The sequence below is a fragment of the Sarcophilus harrisii genome, chromosome 2 (assembly GCF_902635505.1).
Source record: "Sarcophilus harrisii chromosome 2, mSarHar1.11, whole genome shotgun sequence".
Classification (NCBI taxonomy): Eukaryota; Metazoa; Chordata; class Mammalia; order Dasyuromorphia; family Dasyuridae; genus Sarcophilus; species Sarcophilus harrisii.
In genome coordinates this window covers 33506184-33527379 of record NC_045427.1, presented here as the reverse complement: position 1 = coordinate 33527379, position 21196 = coordinate 33506184, and the positions used below count along the sequence as shown (strand labels likewise).

At 37.4% G+C, this 21196-nt stretch overlaps 1 protein-coding gene across 3 annotated transcripts; it reads left to right on the top strand.

The window, feature by feature from the left end:
- Positions 1-1090: 1090 nt before the first annotated feature.
- LOC100927309 (zinc finger protein 883) lies at positions 1091-15903 on the top strand. Of its 3 annotated transcripts, none has more exons than XM_023495237.2 (5): positions 1091-1308; positions 6856-6935; positions 10562-10688; positions 11239-11334; positions 13597-15903. In XM_023495237.2, the coding sequence occupies exons 2-5, from the start codon at positions 6903-6905 to the stop codon at positions 15537-15539; spliced, it is 2199 nt and encodes a 732-aa protein (XP_023351005.1). In that variant the 5' UTR covers positions 1091-1308; positions 6856-6902; the 3' UTR covers positions 15540-15903. The 3 variants fall into 3 exon arrangements, with proteins under 3 accessions (XP_023351005.1, XP_031812997.1, XP_031812998.1); XM_031957138.1 differs by lacking the exon at positions 1091-1308 and adding an exon at positions 8881-9086 and having other exon boundaries at positions 6876-6935; XM_031957137.1 differs by lacking the exon at positions 11239-11334.
- Positions 15904-21196: the final 5293 nt, after the last annotated feature.

The following is a 21196-nucleotide window of genomic DNA, read 5'->3' as shown; positions in this document are numbered from 1 at the left end:
GTAAACCCCACGGGAAATTAAATGGAAAATAAAAATCAGAATGCAGACAAAGAGTATTAATATGTGAGGAAGCCTGAACCACCCAAGAGAAATTGGCATTAAGACCGAGTTCATGGTGAGCATTCATTCTGGAGTCGCTGGACACAAGTCCCATTTTAATGGGAGAGATTACTTGAGAAGAGTCCAGTAAACAGACATACACAACACACTGAGTATGTGACTTCATGGTATCTCCTCCCTATAGGAGAGGGCAAGGCTCATGAGAAGTTCGTAACCTTTTCCTATATGCTCCAGGATCCAGGAGGGAGGGAGAAGGGGGAGAGGGAGAAAAGATAAAGAGTCAGGGAGAAAGAGAAGAGGAGAGAGAGGGAGAGAGAAGGAACAAAGATACAGAGGGAGAAGAGGGAAGAGGGAGATAGAGAGAGGAGAGAAAAAAGGGATAGAAATACAGAGAAGGCGGAGAGAAAGGAGGAAAAGAAAAGGGAGAGTGAGAGAGGAAGAACAGTGATACAGAAGAGGAGAAGGGCGAGCAAGATGAAAAGAGAGAAGGGAAGAAAGATGAGGGCGAGGGCGAGTAAAAAAAAAAGAACAGATACAGAGAGAAAGAAGAAGGGAATCGAATGGAGGGACTTAGAGGAAGGAGAAGAGAAAGAAAAGGGAGAATGAAAGAAGAACAGGATACAGAGAGGTAGAGAGAGAGAGGAAGGGGAAGAGCAGAAAAGGGAGCAAAGAGGAGAGAGAAAGAAGGAGGGAGAGTCCTCTCCCGGTGCAAGCGAGCCCCGCCCCGCGTCCCGCCCCCCGCCGCAGAGCCTCCTCTGCGGGAAGGGGGAAGGGCTCTAGATTTAATCCTGCACTGCCCCTTAGGGGATGTGATCAAGACAAATGATGCTCCCTTCCGGACTTCTAAAGAAAGGGGGATGGGCCCCAAGTCTTCTAAGGTCCGTTTCCAAGTCCGTATGAATTGTCCCCATTGTGCACTTCGTGGGAGTGTAATAAGGGCTACCCCAGTTACTTGATGCAATAACTGCTCAATACACCTATGCAGAGAACTCAGACCACATATCCCAGAATCCTACGGGTTCCGGACCTTGAGTTTCCCTGAGACTTCATTTCCCAGAGTCCATCGGCAAGCCAAGTGCATCGTATGTAAACGGGTCACGTCGAATCAAATTCGTCCTGTCCGACTCGGTCGAATTCCCGAAGGATTCCGGGAATCGTAGTTTAGGCCTTCTGCGCAGGCGCAGTCCAGAGTGGGGCGTGGTTTTTCTCTTCCTCCTAGTGCGTAGAACTACGTTGGGCGGGCGGCAGGTGAGTAAGGGTGAGGGTGAGGGCGTGGGGGAGGGGTTCCTCTGTTCCTTCACTTCCTGCTGGGGTGGGGCGGGAAGCCGGGTCCTGACCGTGGGTTCGAATCCCTGCCTTTCTCTTTTCTGGCCCCAGGTCCCTGGCAAGGTCGCATCCCTGCTTTGGGCCTCAGTTTCCTGATCTGTAAATCTCAACTAAATGGGTTGGGGCGCTTAGGTCCTGGGATAGCCAGATCCCGGCAAGGTCAGGATCTGGAGAATCCGCGGGGTTAGTGGGAGAGGCTCCATCTACAAAGAGGAAAGGGACAGGCGGTGCGCGCTTGGGTATACAGGGTATACCAAAGGCGCACTATTAGCGGGGCAACCTGCATTTATTAAGCACCTACTGTGTGCTTTGTATTAAATGTTGGGGGTAACTTTTTTTTTCTTTTAAATTGGACCCTGCCCTCCAGGAGTTTCCATAGCAACAGAGAAGGCAGCCGGGGTCTATAGAGAGAGCAGAGGAAAGTGTCTGGTGGGGCTGGGAAAGGCAGGAAGCAGAGGGTGCGGGTGTTTGTGCGTGAGATGAGTGAAGATCACAGGGGAAGATGGAGGAGCGAGAGGAGACGGGAGATGGGACAGGGAGCACTTCTTGCTCTTTTTCCACTCAGATTCCCCTCCAGCCACCCACCGCCTGTCACCAGCCTCTTGTTGCTGTCTTTGGCTTCTTGGGATCTTATTCTGACAAATCAACCCTTTGAGAAAAGGGAGGGGCTGGCCAGCAAGTTCAAATCCTAGCTCAGCCGTACCTAGCTCCGTGGTTACGGTTAAACGCCTTCTCTCTGAGCTTCATTTTCCTTCATCTGTAAAATCCACCTGCCGCTATGGAAATGGAGCATCTTATTTTACCAGAAAATTCTATGTAAAATTTGAACCAGACCTGCCGTATATTTTATCAATGTAGGGAAATTCTCAATGATGTGAATTATTATCTATTAGAACCAACTAGATCGTTAGGCTCAAAGGAAATTTGTACCCCCATGGAAGTGATTTCATCAGTATAGGGAGCTCATAGTGAGGAAATTACTGATACAGATCAGCAATTGTAACTTAACCCAGAGCTTGAAGTCTGCTCCAAACACGACCCTACCTTCCTCTTAAATTAGATGAAGTGTGTAAAGTGCTTTAAAGAGCTTCAGGTACTGTTTAAATGTCACCTTTGATCCTGACTCAGACCTTTCTTCCTCCTAATCACTTTAGTTCTTGCCCTCTTCATCAGGGTCCAGCAGAGAAAGCCTTGAATTTGGAATTCTAGTTCCACTGTTTATTATTTCCTTGGTCTTGGAATCCCTGTGTGAACAAGTTGTTTCCTTTCTGAGTCATGTTTTCTTCATGTCCAAAATAAAAGGGTCACTCGGGAACATTTCTCCATTCTTTTTCATTCTGTTTGGTCTCAGACCAAGCTCTTTTCTCCCCCAATGCTTTTTTTTCCCCCCTCTTTCTTCAACTAACATTCTTTCTCTTTGCTTTCTCCTTCAGTCCTGGAAGATGAGACTGACCACAACAAGGAGGAAGGGGGAGAGGTGTGTGGGTGGGTGTGCGTATGTTTGTGTTTATAGTGAATAGATGCTGGTCATGAGGTCAGATGACCTATTTCTGGCTCTGACAAATGCAAGCCATGTGACCAGTGGCCAGTGATTTACTCCCTTGGTGCTCTAGGCAGCTGTCCAGAACTAAGGAGTTACTAAGGGATCAAGTCTGACTTGTTTGAGAGTATTTGTTAGGTTGTTTTTCCCTCACAACCAACATCACCTCTCCATTAAAAAAAAAAAAAAAAAAAGCATCCAGACTGGAGAAAGCCCAAAAGAAAATAAGGTCGTGAAAAGCAAGAGCATCCAGGAGGAAGATGGTCAGATGCTGCAGAGAGGAGTCCACAAAGATAAGGACTGAGAAAAAGCCAAGATTTGGCAATTGAGAGGTCTCTTTTAATTGAGGGAGATACTCGATAGATTGATGAGGTCAGAAGCCAACTGAAGAGAGAATAGACCTGTAATCTTAATGGTATATGGAGAGGGGGGCATTTGCTCCTTAGGAAGTATGAAGTTAATTGACTTGCTCAGGATGTGTCTGAGGCAAGACTTGAAACCAAGGTTTCTTACCTAATGTTGGATCTGCATCCATCATACTGAATTGTTTCTCCATCTATTATTAATTTAAAAGATATTCTTCAGTTTATATCTCCTGCTCCAGTGTTTTCTTATGGGCTCTTAAAGGCTGTGCTTCCTCGGCATAAGGTCTGCAGTAGCCTTACCAGTCTGAAAATAAGTTCAGTATGGACAAGATTGGGCTCATCTGGTTAGCAACAAAAACAACCCAAAGATGTGTTTTGCTGCATCCCCTGAGGGTATACTGGGACAGAGGGTATACAGATCCTTGAAATGCTGAAAAAGCCAGAGAGAGAGAGAGAGAGAGAGAGAGAGAGAGAGAGAGAGAGAGATTCTGGAGCAGTTATTTGCTAATCCTCATACTAGAAAACAAATTCGTGTACCTATCAAGGATCCCAAAATAAAATGGGTTTGAACAAATAGGGGTTGAATAAATAAATCCATGAAACACCACAGATGTCCATTTGTAAGCCCCCAGGGAGTCTGGCCATCTGTGTAGGACCATCAGTGTGACAGAGTAAAGGTGTCTTCCATCTAGTCTGCCTCCAGTAGTCTAGAGGGCCCTGTCTGAGGCACCTGGATACCAACTCTTCGGAGAGGTGAAGGTATTAGGAGATAATCCTGGAAAGCAAAAGGCTTCAGATGTAGCATAAAATGCCTTATTGAATTGAATTCAAAGGAAAAGTACTTGGCCTGAGATTTTGCTCATCCCAGAGCTTCAGTGCAAAGGCCAGTGAAAATAAGTTACTTGGGTAAGAGCAATTTTCCCATCCTTGCTGAATATGCTAGACTTCAGACTTTTGTTAGAACATCAAGGAAAAATGGAAAAAGTAGTGGAACTGTTTGGAACTGATGCTTTCAGAGGGTGGTTAGAGATAAGAAGGTTTAGGTGGAAGGAGTTGGGGAGGTATCCTGACCAGGATTGGTGAGAGAATGACCCTGATGCTCCATTGCTCCATGGACTCCCCCAGATACACACATAACCTTCTCTGTCCCCATTTTACTGGAGCTCTGAACTGCTCAGTCACCTGGCTATCACCATTTGGGTCTAAAGGATCATTCATGGTTCATGATGGAGAAAGGGGTCCTTATGTATAAGACAGTGTATTTTTTCTTAAGGAATTTTTTTACTAAGAGGAACATAAAAATAAAAATGCAAATACTCTCAAACACAGGATTGTGGACAGAGAAACTTTTATATTGACCTTTCATAGTTCTTAGACTGTTAGCAGTCCCCTGAAATCACAAGGGGCTTTTTCACACGAACTTGAATTCCCCAAGTTTTTTGTAGTTGATCTTTTGAATCCTAAGTAGGAATTATTTTTTACATCTGTATAATTTCATCTTCCTGGATTTGACCTTGAACAAATACTCTCATCTAGTGTATCTACCTCTATATTACTGATTCTTGTTGTGGTTTTGCTTTTGGAGAAAAACAGAGAAAGTCTAGCCTAATTTGAAGTAAATTCTTTGTTGCACAATTTGGAGGCCCTTCCCCTATATCATAATCTCTGATTTTAAAGAACCTCAGCAGCTTTTTAGCACAGCCTTTATCTAAAAGGAAATTTAGCTGCTTTCCTCTAGACACCAACTTATTGATATTGTTCTTTAACATCGTGTTCAGAACTGAACCTAATAGTCTAAATTAAATATACTCAAAAAAGCATCAGGACCCTTGCCTTTCTCATTATGGATAGTAGTAGCCTTTTCTTGGCAATCCAAGCTTCAACCATTTGGGACATATGGGAAAATAGAACTGGTGCCATTCTACATAGTTGGGCCCTAAAGAGCTCATAGCCCACTAAAATGCCCAATTTTTTAAAATGGCTGCTATCTAGCTATGCTTTGTACTTGTAAAGTTGATTTTTGAACCCCAATATTAAACTTTATATTAATCCATTTATTACATTATTTTTTTTTAAGTCAGCCCAGTGTTGTTCTGTCAAGGTCTTTTTGCATCATGACCCTGTCATCTAGAGCCTTGGCAATCCTTCTTAGACTTGTGCCAGCTATCTATGACTTTTAGTTATTGATGAAAATATAAAATGACCAAAGGACAGCTCCCTAGAGTATCCCATTGGAGACCTTGCAAACCGACAAACCTTCTACCTCCCCCCACCTCATCTTGGTGCTTCCAGACTTTTTCCCTGTAAGTAGGGAAAACAGTCAAGTAAAATTAGTTAGTGAAGCAACCACACCTGCCAGAGCTTATGAAATATTTTGCCCCCATAAGTCTCTCAATTCTCTAATAAAAACTGGGAAAGATGTTTCATGATGTATCCTTTAAAACCAAGATTGGTCATTGAATCAAATTTCAGATCATTTTGGTAACTCAAAGGGTGTGAACAATGTATTCGCTTTTCTCATATGATTCCAAACTATTTATAACACTAAGATGAAGATGAAGCAGCAGCATCAGAGCATTAGTGTTCTTGTCTTCCTACATCTCCTCTAGTATTCATTTAATGCATTCAGCATTGATTAAGCACCTCTTATGGTCCAAGGTCTGTGTTAGGTTCTGAGGACAAAAAGATGAAAACCAACCCCCCTTGCCCAGCCTGTTCTGGATTGGGAACATTTGTTCTTTTTTACATAAATATTGAGAGCATTTGGTTTTATGTCACCCACATTTCCTAACATACCCTTCTCTCCCCCAGCCATTAAGCTGCCCCATGTAAGAAAATAAAAACAGTTCAGCAAAATTGACCTGATAAAATGTATTTTTGTTCTTTTGAAAAACTATCACTGCTCCTTTTTCTAGATATTTCCTGACCATCTCTTGAATAATATTCCAGAATTTTGCCAAATATTAAGATAGAGCTCATTGGAGCTCCTCCCCCCCCCTTTTTTCCCAAATTGGTTGATCTGAATAGTTCTTATGGGCCTTGTGATTTGAATTTAGCTAAGGCAACTAAGTAGTTGTTTTGCTTTGTTTTGCTTTGTTTTTATCATCTCCTTATTGATTTTCCATTTCAACTTGCTATTAACCATTATTCCTGTCCTTTCACAATGCTTACCTTCAATAATTCAGCAGATTTATTTCTCATATATGCAGTAAGCTAAATATAAGACTGAAAATGTTTTCCTTAAGTGGGGAATTAATAGAGTTGCATACTCATTATCATGTAGCATGTAGTTAAACACATCTCTTAATTCCCCTAAGAAAGCTCTGATCTTTGAAACTTGCTTAGTAAGAGATAGAACTAGTGTCAGAAAGCTATATCCATGGTTCTTCCCTCTGATTACAGGATGAGATCAGGTTGTTGCTGGGCTCCTTTTAATTTCTCTCTGTATGAAGGATCAGTGATTTACATAATCTGTAATCTCATTCTGGTGAGTTTTTAAGTGACAAGATAAAATTGAATTCTTTAATAACTTATTTTTTTCTTCTCCATTTCTCTCTTCTCAAGAATCTTGTCTTCACTGCCAAAGGAAAGTCAAGGAAGAGGAAGAGAAAATGATTTCTGGACTTCTGATAGCTGAGTCCCAGGTAAACCAAGATTCATTTCTTTTCCTTCCTGATATGATTAAACATTCCTCAAAGCATGGATACATTTCTTTCCCTTTCCTTTTATTTCTCTTCTCAACCAAGTCATATCTATGGACTAGAAGACCTAGTGTTCTCTCTCAGAAGATTGGAGCCTAGTATATGGGTGCCACAAGATTCCTAGAGTCCTATTATGTAGGAAATGACCTGGGTCATTTATTTCCTACATAATATCCATTAACCTCTTCTTTTGTAAAATGAGGGGGTTGGCCTAACTGACTTCTAAGGTCTTCTCTACCTCTAAGTCTGGTATCCTGTGATCTGATTCCAGACTTTGGCACCTGGTCCACTGCTCTGTCATTAAGGAGAGAGTTTCTATTTAGACCTAGAAGCCTGGATCAAGGTAACTTTAATTAAGTTTTCACTGATATAGTTCTAAATTTGTATATTCTTTTTCCTCTTATAAATAAACCCTAGGGGGGAAAATGCTCTTGAAACAAATGAATATAGTATTATAGGATTTGATAAGCCCAAGACTCTAACTATTAGACTCATTATTTGACAAAAATTAGAAAGAAGTCTGTCAGAAAGTAGGAACAGACCAACATTTCACAATTTTTACCAAGATAAGTTCTAAATGGATACTTGACTTACATATAAAGGGTAATAACATAAACCAATTAGAGAAATAAGGAAGAAATTGCATTTCAGATATTTATGAACAAAGTATAGAATGGATCACAGAAGATATAATAGAAATTAAAATTTTTTAAAACTTTAAAAGTTTTGCACAAAAACCCATTGCAGCTAGAGTTAAATGCAAATCAAGAAAACAAGGGAAAAGGTTGAACAGCAAATTTCTTTGATATAGATTTTACATTTAATAAGTTGATTTAAATATCTAGGAACAAGAACTATTCCCTTGTTGATAAATATTTAAAGAATATTTATGGGCAAAAATTCAGGTTATCAATAAACTTAAAAAAAATGCTCCAAATCACTAATAATAAGAGAAATGTAAATTGAAACATTGTTGAGATTCTACTTTACCTCCATTAGATTGACAAAGGCAGTGTAAAAGGAAAATGATAATTTTTGGAGGGCCTATACTATTTTTGTAATCGTTAAATATTCTATTCATTCTGAAAAACAATCTGGAACTATTCTTTAAAAGTTGCTGAACTTGGGGCAGCTAGGTGGTACAGTGGATAGAGCATCAGCCTTGAAGTCAGGGGGACCTGAATTCAAATTTGGCCTCAGACACTTAACACATCCTAGCTGTGATTCTGGGTAAGTCATTTAACCCCAACTGACTCAGCAAAAAAATAAAAAATTAAAAGAATTAAAAAATAAAGTTTTAAAAAAAGTCACTGAACTTAAAAGACTCGCCGAATTGGTCCTTTGCCCAGCAATACTATTATTAGTTATATTTTCAAAGGGACCAAATAAAGATATACATGTGCAAAAATATTGATAATAAGAAAGCCATTTATACAAAGACTACAACATTATAAAATAAATGTGAAATATTTAAGTAGTTATTTCAATGCAATAACCAATCTTAGTTACAGAATGATAATGCATCAAACTTCCTACATCTAAAAAAAGCCTGGAGGGACCAGAGATGCAGAAGAGTATACCTCTTTAGACATGGCCAGTTTGGGATATATCTTGCTTAGCTAGGACCCTGAGCTCTGAACTATGGATTTTGCCTTATCTTGCCTGGAACTAGGCTTAATATCACTTGCCATCTCTTTCTAAGCCATGCCACTTTGTATGTGTTTTGTGATATATAAAAAGGTTGAGATACATAATTTCTGGATGTTTCTGACAGACTGCAATCAACTTTGATTGGTTAACAGTTAATGAAAAGAATGAATATTATAATGAGAAGTGGATCTATTCTAATGAAGGACTGGGGGATGTGGCTTTGATTATATCTCTCCAGGCTCAGGCATTCTAGATAAAGGCTCTACCTTTCCACTGCCATGAAAGTCTCAGCAGAACACTATGGGTTTCCCAGTTGGATTAGATTTGAACCAGATTGAGGAGAATGTTAAATCCAATCTCATCAGTCCAATTCTTCAGGGACAGAATTGACCCATTAGAGAATGAGGAAATAGAAAGAGAAAAAAATCCTGGATCTCCTCAAAAGTAAGTGATTATTAATATGAGAGAAATAATCACTTCTCTTAATCCCTTACCCCTTTCTAAAAGTTCCACTTTTTGTCTTTTTCCTTTAAAATATAAACTCTTTGAGAACAGGGCTTATCTGACTTGCTTGTGCTTGTCTGTCCCTGCTAATTGGCAACAGTGCCTGGCACATAGTAAGTGCTTCATGCTTGTTAACTCATTTGTTACTAGGGAGTAAAGGGAGGAGATATGGGACTTTTAATTTTCTTTGGATAGGGAAAATTTGTGAAGAAAAGTGTTAAATAGTGATAATGATATCCCCAAAAAAAGGATAAAAGAAAAGGACATCATTAATACATTAAAAATGCAAAATAGAGCAGAAAAAAATCAGAAAGTGATGAAGACAATCAGGGCAGTGTTAAATAGCTGTGTCATATCCGATACCTACTTAAAAAAACAAGGTGTATGTAGTAGAAATTTATGGATTCACTTACCACCTTTTCTGTTCTTTCTGTTCTGTTCTTTGAATAAAAAAGTATTCATGTTTGTTACTTGTCAAGTTCATAATTATATTTAAAAGGGAAAATTGAAAAAATTAGTAAAATGCATTTATTAAGTTCCTGTAAGTTGTGACTTATATGACCAATCATGGTGGAATACTACTGTACTGTACGAAATAATGAGATTGTTGATTTTAGAAAAGCATGGATAGACTTGCACAAAATAATCAAGAGTGAAATGACTGGAACCAAGAAAACATTGTATACAATAACAATGGTACTGTTTTTAAGAACAACTTTGATCAACTAAATTGTTTTGACTATTATAAATACCAAAATTAACTACAAAGGATCTATGAAAGAAGACATTACCATCATTCAGAGAAAGAACTAATAAATAGAAGTATGTGGAGAATAATTTTATATGTGTGTGTGTACACACACACACACACACATACAGTTTTGCAACTAATGGTAGCCATCTTTAGAATGGGGGAGGGGTGAGAAGAAAAGAAAAAGAATAAGTTATATGATGACTTTATTATATATTTAAAAGGAATTGCAAGTTTTACACAATAGATCTGCAATTTAACATGCAGTTATCTTTTTAAAAGTTCTACCATGTTTATAGAAATGCTTATTTTATTTCCTAAATTTAAAAAAAAAATTAATTTTTTTTAAAGTTCCTCCTTTTTGTCAGTCAGTATGCTAAGTGCTGGGAATACAAAGGCTAAAATATTATATGATATTTAAGAGTAAAGTGCTTGATCCTGTTAGGGCTTTCTGTAGATGAGGAATTGGGGAAGTCCTAGAGCAATTAAATGAAATTATTAAAGTGCTTTAAAATCTAATATAAAATACAGAGTAAGGTGCTCAAGAAATAGGTAAATTAATGTAGTGATAATTCGTTCCTCTCAATGCTGCCTTCTTCACATATCCCTCATGCTCCATTAGAGAAGGTCCCTTGATAAGCAACAATGTCTTTTGCTATTTCAGAAAGCACTGACCTTTCAAGATGTGGCTGTAGAATTCACCCCAGAGGAATGGGGACTGTTGGAACCTGCTCAGAAGGACATGCACAGAGATGTGATGTTGGAAAACTATGAGAACTTCGTCTTCCTTGGTAAGGACAGGTTTTGTCATATGAATCATCATCTGTCATTGGGATATTTTTGTACTCTCCCATCTTCAGGATTATGAACTACCTAAAGTGCTCTGCTGAGTTTTGACTTGGTGAGCAGGGATATTCTCCTGAATGCATATAAAGTATGAAAATTTCTAAATCTTTTGGCATAGAGAAATATAATGTTGTTGTTCCCTCTTTCCACATGAAAAAAGGTCTTTGTTTTTTGAACAATTTAAAATGAGCAGTTTTATTGTGATGGCACCAAGACTATTCCTTCCTGGCTGTTCATCCAGGTCTGATATTCTCCACTAAAGTCTTAAAGAAATAAACAGTTTCTATTCACTTAGCAGGAAATATGTAATAATTAGCTCCTTTGAACCCACGTAGAATCCTATCATCTATATCCCATATTTCCTAGATACACAATACAGAACATTTTTCAGAGGTCCTAGTATATCCTCTAGTTCTCAAAGACAAAGAGGCTAATGTTGAATTCTGAGATATCTTTCTGATCTCAACACTTTTCCATTCATTTCCTTATGAGCAGATCTTCCAGTTCCCAAACCAACATTAATCTTCCACTTGGAGAAAAGAGAAACACCATGGCTATCAGCAGGAGATATCATAAGATATACCTGCCCAGGTGAGCGAACTAACAGACATGCAGACAGATACATTGCAAGCAGCAGCTGAGCTGGACTGGGAGGCCATTAGGAACTGCCCTTAAAGTCCTGTAGAACTATCGCCAGCCAGTCTGAGATTCCCCCTCTAACTTCATCAGCTACTTTCTTCTTTCATATTTACCTTCAGTCTGAAAGAAAGAGGTATTCCTCCCTAGTGGTGCTAATCCTTCCTGCTTTACTCTGGATCCCAACTTTTTTGTGCTTCCTCCTGTCATTCTTATCTTTTTATACCCTTAATCTCTCTTACTTTCAGATAAAAATAAGACTGACCTGTATTTAAAAGACAAACCCTTTGGTTGTGATTATTTCCTGTTCTATGAGTATTCTTATTCATCTCTCTCCTTTCATGGCCAAAACCTATATACATTTGCTCTGTACTCCTCTATTTCCACTTCCCCTGTCTCTTTTCTTTCTTGAAATATTTTTAATGGAAAATGAATTTGGAATGCCATTTAATTCCATGATACTAACTGTAGCATATAGATATAGTGTACAAAGTGCTTTCCAAGCCTGCATGGTAGGTAGTGAAAATATTCATTTTTTCATTTGATAAATGAAAAGCAAGAGAGAAGCTCAGTGAGCTTTTGACTTGCTCATAATCACCTAACTAGTAAAATCTTCAGTCCAGGTTTTCTTTTTCTGAGTCCAGCACTTTGTCTCCTTTCTCTCTACTACCACTCCTTCTTCTGCCTTATTCATATTTCAACTCTTTGCAGAATTTACAGTTTTCACTTATGATTCATTGGGGTACATTGTACAGGAGAGTCTCACTTGGGTACAAATCATATTGGAGAATCCCACAACTCTGAGAAATATTTGATAGTCATCCTTAACTCTGCCATGGCCAAACCATTCCTAATGTATTGTGTGCAATTTTTTCCATTATTGTTTTGAAAGGAGATAGGCAAACCAGACCATTGGATTAAGTTCATGGGAAGTGAAGCCTTAGTCTTACCAAGATTAGTGGAAGGAACAATGAATGTTTTTCCTGTAGAAAGGGAAGATTCTGGAGGGGTCATGTGAAAGGCAGGGAAAGAGAGATTCACCTTGTTTTTTCTGGCTCCAGAGGGTAGACCTAGCAGCAGTGGGTGGACATCACAGAGAAGAAAATTTACTCCAGATGTAGGGAAAAATTTCATATTAATTAGTGCTTTCTGCTGATAGAATAGAGGCCCTGAGGTGGTGATTTCCCCCACATAGAAGGCAAAACTTTAATCAGGCTAGTCCTTTCATTCAGGTTTCTAGTTTAAAATGCGACCAATTCTTGGGGATTGGAAAATCCATTTAAAACTGACTTCACAAATTAAAGAACATACTTCAGCGTTTAAAAGAATATAAAAGTACTGTTATTATTGTCCACAATTTCCAAGTCAGAAATCTCAAGGGAATTTCTGGAAAGCAGTCACTCCAGCAGCCGATCAGTTTAAAGATATCTCCTCCCACCCTGTACCATTCCTCAAGCTAAGTCTCTTATACCTTCTAGGACGGGGAAGGGGGGGGGAAACAAACAAAAGCCATACCATGGTCAAGGGGCAGTCAGGCTTTCAAGCCTTGTTCATTTGATAACAGGTGATTTAAGTTCATCCAAGGACACTTTGATGTGTTTGTATCCATGCAGACCACTAGAGGGATGGTCCCACGATCATGAGGAAGATACTGGGATATTTAAGAAAGAGGATTCATGCCCATTGGTAGTAAATAAATTTTATTGGGGCAGCTTACAAATAAGACAGATCCTTGGTGGTGGTATATATCTGTACCACACTTAGATCAAGCCAGATATTGTACAGAAAAAGAATAACGTTGTCACATGCAAGTTTTCCCATGATACCAGGTTCACGTTCTCATAGAATTGCTCCTACCATATGGTACTCTGTTACTGTTTCCTTCATTATCATGGGTAGTAGTACCTCCTTATTATCCATTTTTGTTTTCTCATTTCCAGAAATCAAATAAGAATTGAGCAATTCTACCTTCTCTCTCTTGTCAGCTATCATTCTTTCTACCCTTAGTATCACTCTTGTGACACTATCTAGAACTAGTCTATATTTCAACATAGAAATCAATCAATTTTTTTAATTGTCTTTAAAATTATTGCAGTAAGCCTACGTTCATCTGAGGTTGTATTGTTCCTAACATAATGAGGAACTTTTTGATTCATTTTTGATTACTTATCCTTGAAGAGCATTAGATATTGATACTATGTCTACTGTTGTTTTCAGATTTCCTTGTACAGAAGACAAATTGTGAAACCATAGAGTCAGCTCCAAAGCAGCATATTTCTATGGAAGAATTATCCAAAGAAAGACTCAAAAAGAATAGTCCCTGGGATTCTAAATTGGAAGATGCTTGGAATTATGATATCAAATTAGAGAGGCAAAACAAAAATCAAGAGAGATCATCCAGACAATTAAGAATCATTCACAGGAATACTTTTAATGGGTTAAATACTAATGAATATGAAACATATGGGGGAAAAGTCAATCTAGGGTCAAATGTTATCCCACAACAGAAAAGTACTATAGGAAAATGTTTACAAAAATATGATATACTTGGAAACAGTGTCAGACTGTGTTCAGACTTAATTAAGCATAATACAACTTCCTTGGGGAAGAAATTTCCTAAGAACAATAATTGCAGGAAATCTTTTATTTACCATTCGAATCTTATTCATTATCATAGACTACATACACGAGGAAAAGATGCTAAGTATAATCAGAATAGCAAAGATTTCAGCATCAAATCCTCACACCCTGCTGTACATCAAAAAATAAATATAAAAGAAACCCCTTACAAATGCAATGAATGTGGGAAAGCCTTCAAGCAGAAGAAATACCTAAAAACACACAAGATAATTCATATTGGAGAGAAATCTTTTGGATGTAAAGAATGTGGAAAAGCCTTTAGCAATAATCACATCCTGTCTCAACATCAAATAATTCATAGTGCAAAGAAACCATTTGAATGTAATGAATGTGGTAAAGCTTTCAGTAGCAAACGATACCTAATTGAACATAAAACAGCTCACACGGGAGAGAAACCTTATAAATGTAATGAGTGTGAAAAAGCCTTCAGCTGGCATGCAAGCCTCTATGTACATAAGAGAGTTCATACTGGAGAGAAGCCCTTTGAATGTAAGGAATGTGGAAAAGCCTTCAGCAAGAAAGTATATCTTATTAGACATAAGGTAATTCATACTGGAGAGAAGCCCTTTGAATGTAATGCATGTAGGAAAGCTTTTAGGCACTATTCTTCCCTTATGCAACATCAAAAAATTCATACAGGGGAGAAACCCCATAAATGTAATGAATGTGAAAGAGCCTTCAGACAAAAGGCACACCTTGAAATTCATAAGAGAATTCATAATGGAGAAAAGCCCTTTAAATGTAATGAATGTGGGAAAGCCTTTAGGAACAAAGTATACCTTAATACACATCAAGTAATTCATACTGGAGAGAAACCCTATAAATGTCATGAATGTGGGCGGGCCTTCAGGCGGAAGGCACACTTAGAAACACATAAGATAATCCATACAGGAGAGAAGCCCTTTGGATGTAATGAATGTGGGAAAGCCTTCAGCAGTAATCACCACCTAAATCAGCATCAAACAATTCATACTGGAGAGAAACCTTACAAATGTAATGAATGTGGGAAAGCCTTTAGCAGTAATCACTACCTAATTCAACATCAAACAATTCATACTGGAGAGAAACCTTATAAATGTAATGAATGTGGAAAAGCTTTCAGCACAATTGCCAGACTTGAGACACATAAGTTAGTTCATCCTGGAGAGAAGCATTTTGAATGCAGTGAATGTGGGAAAGGCTTCAGGTACAAATCAGGTCTTATACGACATCAAAGGACTCATACTGAAGAGAAACCCTATAAATGTAATGAATGTGGGAAAGTCTTCAAGCGGAGCTCATCTCTTATGCAGCATGAGATAATTCACACTGGAGAGAAGCCCTACAAATGTGATGGATGTGGGAAAGCTTTTAGTAGGAAAGGAAACCTTGAAATACATAGGAGAATCCATACTGGGGAGAAACCTTACATATGTAATGAATGTGGAAAAGCCTTTAGGCATAAAGGAAGCTATAATGCACATATGAAAATGTATACTGGAAAGAAACATTTTGAATGTAATGAAAGTGGAACAGCCTAAATAAGCACCCAATTGCTACACAGAATTCATAGGACATAAATATTCATTAAATATATAGAACTTGAGAAAAATTTGCATTGCAAAAAATCATGAAATTTATATTAAAGAGAAACCCAATGAATGTGGTTTGGCCTTTAACTAGAACGTATACCTTACTGAAAACTTATACTTGAAAGAAATATTTTTAGTGTAATGAATGCAGGAATGTTTCCAAATGATGGAGAAACTTTAAGGAATGTTAGAATTCATGCTGGAAAGAAACTTTCTAAATGTAAGAAATCTGGGATAGCCTTTAGGAAAAAAAAAGCAAAGCTTCATGTTGAAGGGAAACACTTCCAATAAAGTTGAGTGCACAAGCTTTCAAATAAAATAGAAAGATTAAAGACAATAAGAGATTACATTTCAAAGTGAAGTCCTTCTTGAATGTAACGAATGGGAGAATACTTCTAGACTTAGACAAATCTTTATTACATATAAGAAAATTCTTACTGTAGAAAATGTGTTTATTTTATTTTGATTGTAAATATTTGAGTGTTTGGAAAAGCCTTCTACAGGGAATCTCTTAGAAGATACCATTGAGTATCCCAAATGTTTTTAATGTACTTTGAAGTTCATGAAAGACAGCATATTGCAGAGAGGCTTTTTGTGCAGTTGTTTTTGGATAAAATCATTCTGTAAAAAGTTTACAGAATTTCAAGATGGTAAAGAATCTTAGGAACTCAAGTACTCCAACTTATACTTGAAAAAAAAAATTCCTTCCACAGCATTACCAAATGATAACCTGGCCTTTGAAAGCCCCCAACTGGGGCATCTTTCCCTTTTCTTGGTCTGTCTTGGAGGCTTTAGAGTATTTATTATGCAATTGCATCAGTAAGAAACACTAGTGGTATAGCCCAGTGGTTAAGAGCTACTTGAATTTATGGCAAAACCTAGAAGACTCCTTAGTGGTCATCTAGTCCAACTTGATTCACTTTAATTTTCTTATCTGATCATCCACACATAATTTTACATTTTAAAAAACTCAGTACACTATTTCAACCCAACAAGCATTAAACACCTCTATGCATTTTATTGTTTATCACTGGAAATAAAAAGAAAAAATGAAACATTTATTGCCACTTCCTTCTCCAAATTCTTCTCTCTTCTCAACTTCTCTATTACTGTTAAGGACATTACCATCCTTCTAGTTACTCGGGCTCACAATCTTAATTTCATCCTTACTCCCTCCCTGTTATTCACTCCATTTAGCCAATGTCTTGCCCACTCTTATATTTCTATTTTATCACCATATCTCATATATGTTTCCTCTCTTTTTCTATAATCATCACCATATTTGAAGCCTTTACCACCTCTAAATATATTGCAGTAACTTAATTAATTTCCCTTCTTCAAGACTCTTCCCCCATGCAAGTTGTTCTCCAAATAAGTTTCAAAGTGATATCCCTAAAGAACAGGTCTGATCATATCACCTTCCTGCTAAAACAACTCTAATAACTCTCTCTTACCTTTGGGAACAAATAAAAAGTACTTGGTCTTTGTTTTGTGAGAGTCCCCTTGATGAGGTTATGTATCCCCTCAGTTCCTGGTGGTGATGAGGTTGGTGGCAATCAGAGAGTTGTTAAAAATCCCCTTTTAATCAGCTGTAGGTTTAAAGTGAAAGAATTCACTTATTCCCAAGTTATTAATTGCAAAATGAAAGTTTATTTTTTTGGTTTTTATGGTTTTTTTTTTATTTTAAAATGAAAGTTTATTGTTGGATAGAAACCAGTTTGCTAAGAGACTGACTTCTATAGAAGCAAAGTCCTATTAGGAAAATGGAATTTTGCACTGAAAAGGAAATGCTTTCTCAGTGGGCAAAAAGGGACCTAGCAAATTGCTTGGGCCTTTTGGAAAGAATTATTCCAGATACTGCCCTTTTAAAGGAGTCTTGGGGCTTTAGGAGCCAAGTTTCAAAGGCTTAGATGCTTTATCAATTTTCAGCCCAGATTCAAAAAGATACTTTTTGACCAGGATTCCTAATTGAATCAAAGGCTCTGGCATCCCAGAAAGATAACTTTTCTGGGTAGATATGGCTTCCCCAGGAGGGGCTGAGACTCTGAAAGGGATCACAGATCAAAAGAAAATACAGTTTCTTAAAGGGAACACAACTTCAATAAAGCGCACTGTTTCCCTCCCTCTTCACCCTGGCATGAGGAAATTCCTCATGAGAAGACATAGGGGTTCCCATTGATCTTACTTTCCATGACTGCTCTCACAATGCCACACTTTCCCAGAATAGGTGCTGCTATCAAGTTAAATCCTTGTCTTGGTACTGGTTTATGCCTAAGGAAAGGCCAGTGGGCTAGCCTGAAATGTCAGGAAAACATTCTTTAATAAGTTGGAGGACCAAGAATAATATGTAAACAATGGAATCATTTCCATTGTCAGGGATTTGACAAGGAAATGGAAAAAAGAGAGGAGGAGAAGACAATCCAATGTACAACTCAGATTTATCTCAGCATAGAGTACAACTCACATAAGGGCAACACTGCATTGGGAAGCAAAGAGAGAGGTCCATCCACCTAGAAAGGAGTGCTCTAGCCGGTAGGTATGCTCCATATTTCCTTCTAAAGCTGGGATACTTATACCCTGATTTTGGGTGACCACTTGAAGCTGACCATTTGCATGTCAGTATTCAAGGCACACAAAATAGAGAACAATATGGCAAATAGTAAGATGTTATTTGTCGGGGGGGGAGGTATATACAGTTCCACTAAACTTGAGAAATTTATTGTCTGTATTTTTCTATTACTAGCTTCTCTGAGCTACAGCCTCCCTTGAAAAAAAACTTAGGGTAGTCTTTAAGACTAATAATATAACAATGGTGTAGAAATTGGCGATCAATAAGAGAAGCCTCTATCTTCCTGAAATGGATTCCCTTATGCCACAGCACTGGCACAGAACAGTTTGGTGTTTAAAATTCTTCACAAACTTCCTAATTTTCCAGTTTTCTTACATTTTCTATATCCAGTATTCTATATGGTTCTTATATACTGTCTATGTGTGTGTATATATAAAGCTTTTGTCACATTTCTATATATCTTCGATGTATTTATATTTACATCTCAGAATGTAAGTTCCATGAGGGTGTATGATGTTTTTGTGATTTTTGCCTTTCTTGGCACCCCTAACACTTATTGAAGTGCTAGCACATCTTTGTACTTTCTGAGTAAATCTCCCACAAGGAGCCTACATTTTACTAATAGATACAGGGAGAGGACATTAACAAATGTTGGGCAAGAACAAGGAAAGATTGGGGAAGATTGTCCATAAGAAATAGAAATTATGTCTTGAAGGAAACCAGTCCAGAAAATGGAGGTAAGGAGAGTGCTCTAGGAGAGCTAGCTTGCCCAAAGCCATGAAGAGCAGACACTATGCTGGATTCAGGAAATAGCCAATTGGTGAGTTTGGTTGGAATATAGATTGAATTAAAGAGAGTTAATATGAAATAAATTGCAGAAAGGAAAGTGAGAGACAGATTGTAAAATGCTTTAAAACACAGGTTATTGTGCATTATGTTCCAGAGGCAGATTTTGTTTTGACATTAGTTATTTCCAAAAAAGAACTTCCTGCTCCAACCCAAATTTCCACAGGCCCTTACCAAAACAAAACCAAAAAACCAATGATTAAATAAAAATAAAATACAATGATTGCTAGTGATTTTTTTAGGCAAAACCTACTTTTTTTTATCTTACTGTTTAACATAAAGAATATATACTTTGGTATTGATTACTTTAAGACCAACATTGTTCCTATGACAGCTGTTGCATTACATTATCTTCATTTATATTGTGTCATTATGACATTCTTTTGATTTCTTTTTCACTCTTTAAATAACAGGTAAACATTTATTGAACACCATCCACTGTGCTAAGTGCTGGGGTTACAAAAAGAAGCAAAAGATAGTATTGCCCCCAAAGCACTCATGATCTAATAATTTCATACAAATCTTGCTTTGTTTCTCAATTCTTCATGTCCAGATTTCCTAACTATAGAATAATATTCATTTACATTCATATAGTATTGTTTATTTCGACCATTCCTGAATCATTAGGCCCATTATGTGCCCCCAGTTTTGGTTATTAGAATGAGCAACTGCTATATATATTTTGGTACACATAGGATCCTTCTTTCCATTTTTGACTTTGTCAGACTATAAGTCCAATAGTGAGACCAGGTAGATAGAAAGATGGCAACAATTTCCTGACTTCTTTTTGAGAAGTTCCACATTGTTCTCAAAAATGGTTGAGCCAATCGCTATCATCAGTGAATTAATTTGCCTAACTCCTTCAATATTTTTCAATAATTTTAATTTATTTAGAAAACTATTTACACCTTCTTACTACTTGACTCGGGGAGTACATCATAATCACAAACTTTGTGTCCATTTCCTATATATTTTGAATGTCAGACTTGTATCAAAGATGTTTGGTGTAAAGGTTTTTATCATAATAAGTTTCTTTTCTCCTTTTGGCCACATTAATTTATGCAAAAAACTTTGAAACTTTATAGAATAACAATTATCTGTCTTAACCACTTAACAACTTAAAGCTCATTGACAGGAAAGACCGACCTGGCTTTTGTATTTATATTTCCAGTGTTTAGCACAGTGTTGGCCTCTAGTGCTTAATAAACACTTTTTCATTCATTTATTTTTTCTACCCAGTATCTTTCTTTTCCCATCCACACTTATGAATTATAATCTTCCAAGCTCTTCTAGTTGTTTTGTGGTTTGATATCTTTACTTGGATCATTAATTTGAAATTTATTATATATGTAGCAGAAGGATATCAGAATCTCAAAATGGGAAAGCACATCAGAAAACATATCATCCAAACAATACCTGAAAAAGATAATTTATGGTTTTCCATAATGATGTATTTCCTCTGTGAAAGATTCTAGTTAAAACCTTTGCTGATAACCCTATCCTATAAAATGACACAAAGCCTTGTTTACACTCAGTCGATTTAAACATAGGATTTCTAGAAACTATACCAAAATAAGAAGTGGACAGAGCTTATGGAACAGGCACGTGATTAAGATTTTCAGACCAAAATAAGAAGTGGACAGAGCTTATGGAGCATTTTCAACACAACTGGGCCTGAATATTGTTTCTATAAGAAATAAACCAGTACCTGAAATGGTCCTAGGTTAAGTGGGGAAGAACAAACTGCCCAGAGGTCTGACAACTCAATTTACAATGGAATTTCAATGTATGTTCTAGATTCTGAAATAATGTAATATCCAGTTAAATTTCTTTTCATGAATTAGCATATCTATTTCATATTCTTTATTATTCACATTTTCGCATTGGCATAGAAACACCTTAAGCTGTGCACTAATCATTGGGATCCCTAGGGAGATGAGATTAAATCATTCCAGAAATAGTACTGTGGGTATGTATACGTTATTTAAAAGAAAAATAAGGGATAAAATGTGCGTTAGAATAATAGCATGAGAAGATGAACATGCCTGAGGAAATGTTTGAAATGGCAAAGGGGGTGAAAATCTCTAGGGGAAGATGGGAAGAAAATTTGTGACTGACAAACTTTGCAAAGAAGCATACTGTCTATTAATGGGGGAGAACTTTGACCCACTAGAAATCTTCTGAGTATTCC

What these genes read in the sequence shown, in the direction of transcription:
- LOC100927309 (XM_023495237.2), top strand. Translation starts at nt 6,903, where the DNA reads ATGATTTCTGGACTTCTGATAGCTGAGTCCCAG. An exon ending in TTCTGATAGCTGAGTCCCAG is followed by an intron (nt 6,936 to 10,561) that starts GTAAACCAAGAT and finishes TTGCTATTTCAG; the next exon opens with AAAGCACTGACCTTTCAAGA. An exon ending in TGAGAACTTCGTCTTCCTTG is followed by an intron (nt 10,689 to 11,238) that starts GTAAGGACAGGT and finishes CCTTATGAGCAG; the next exon opens with ATCTTCCAGTTCCCAAACCA.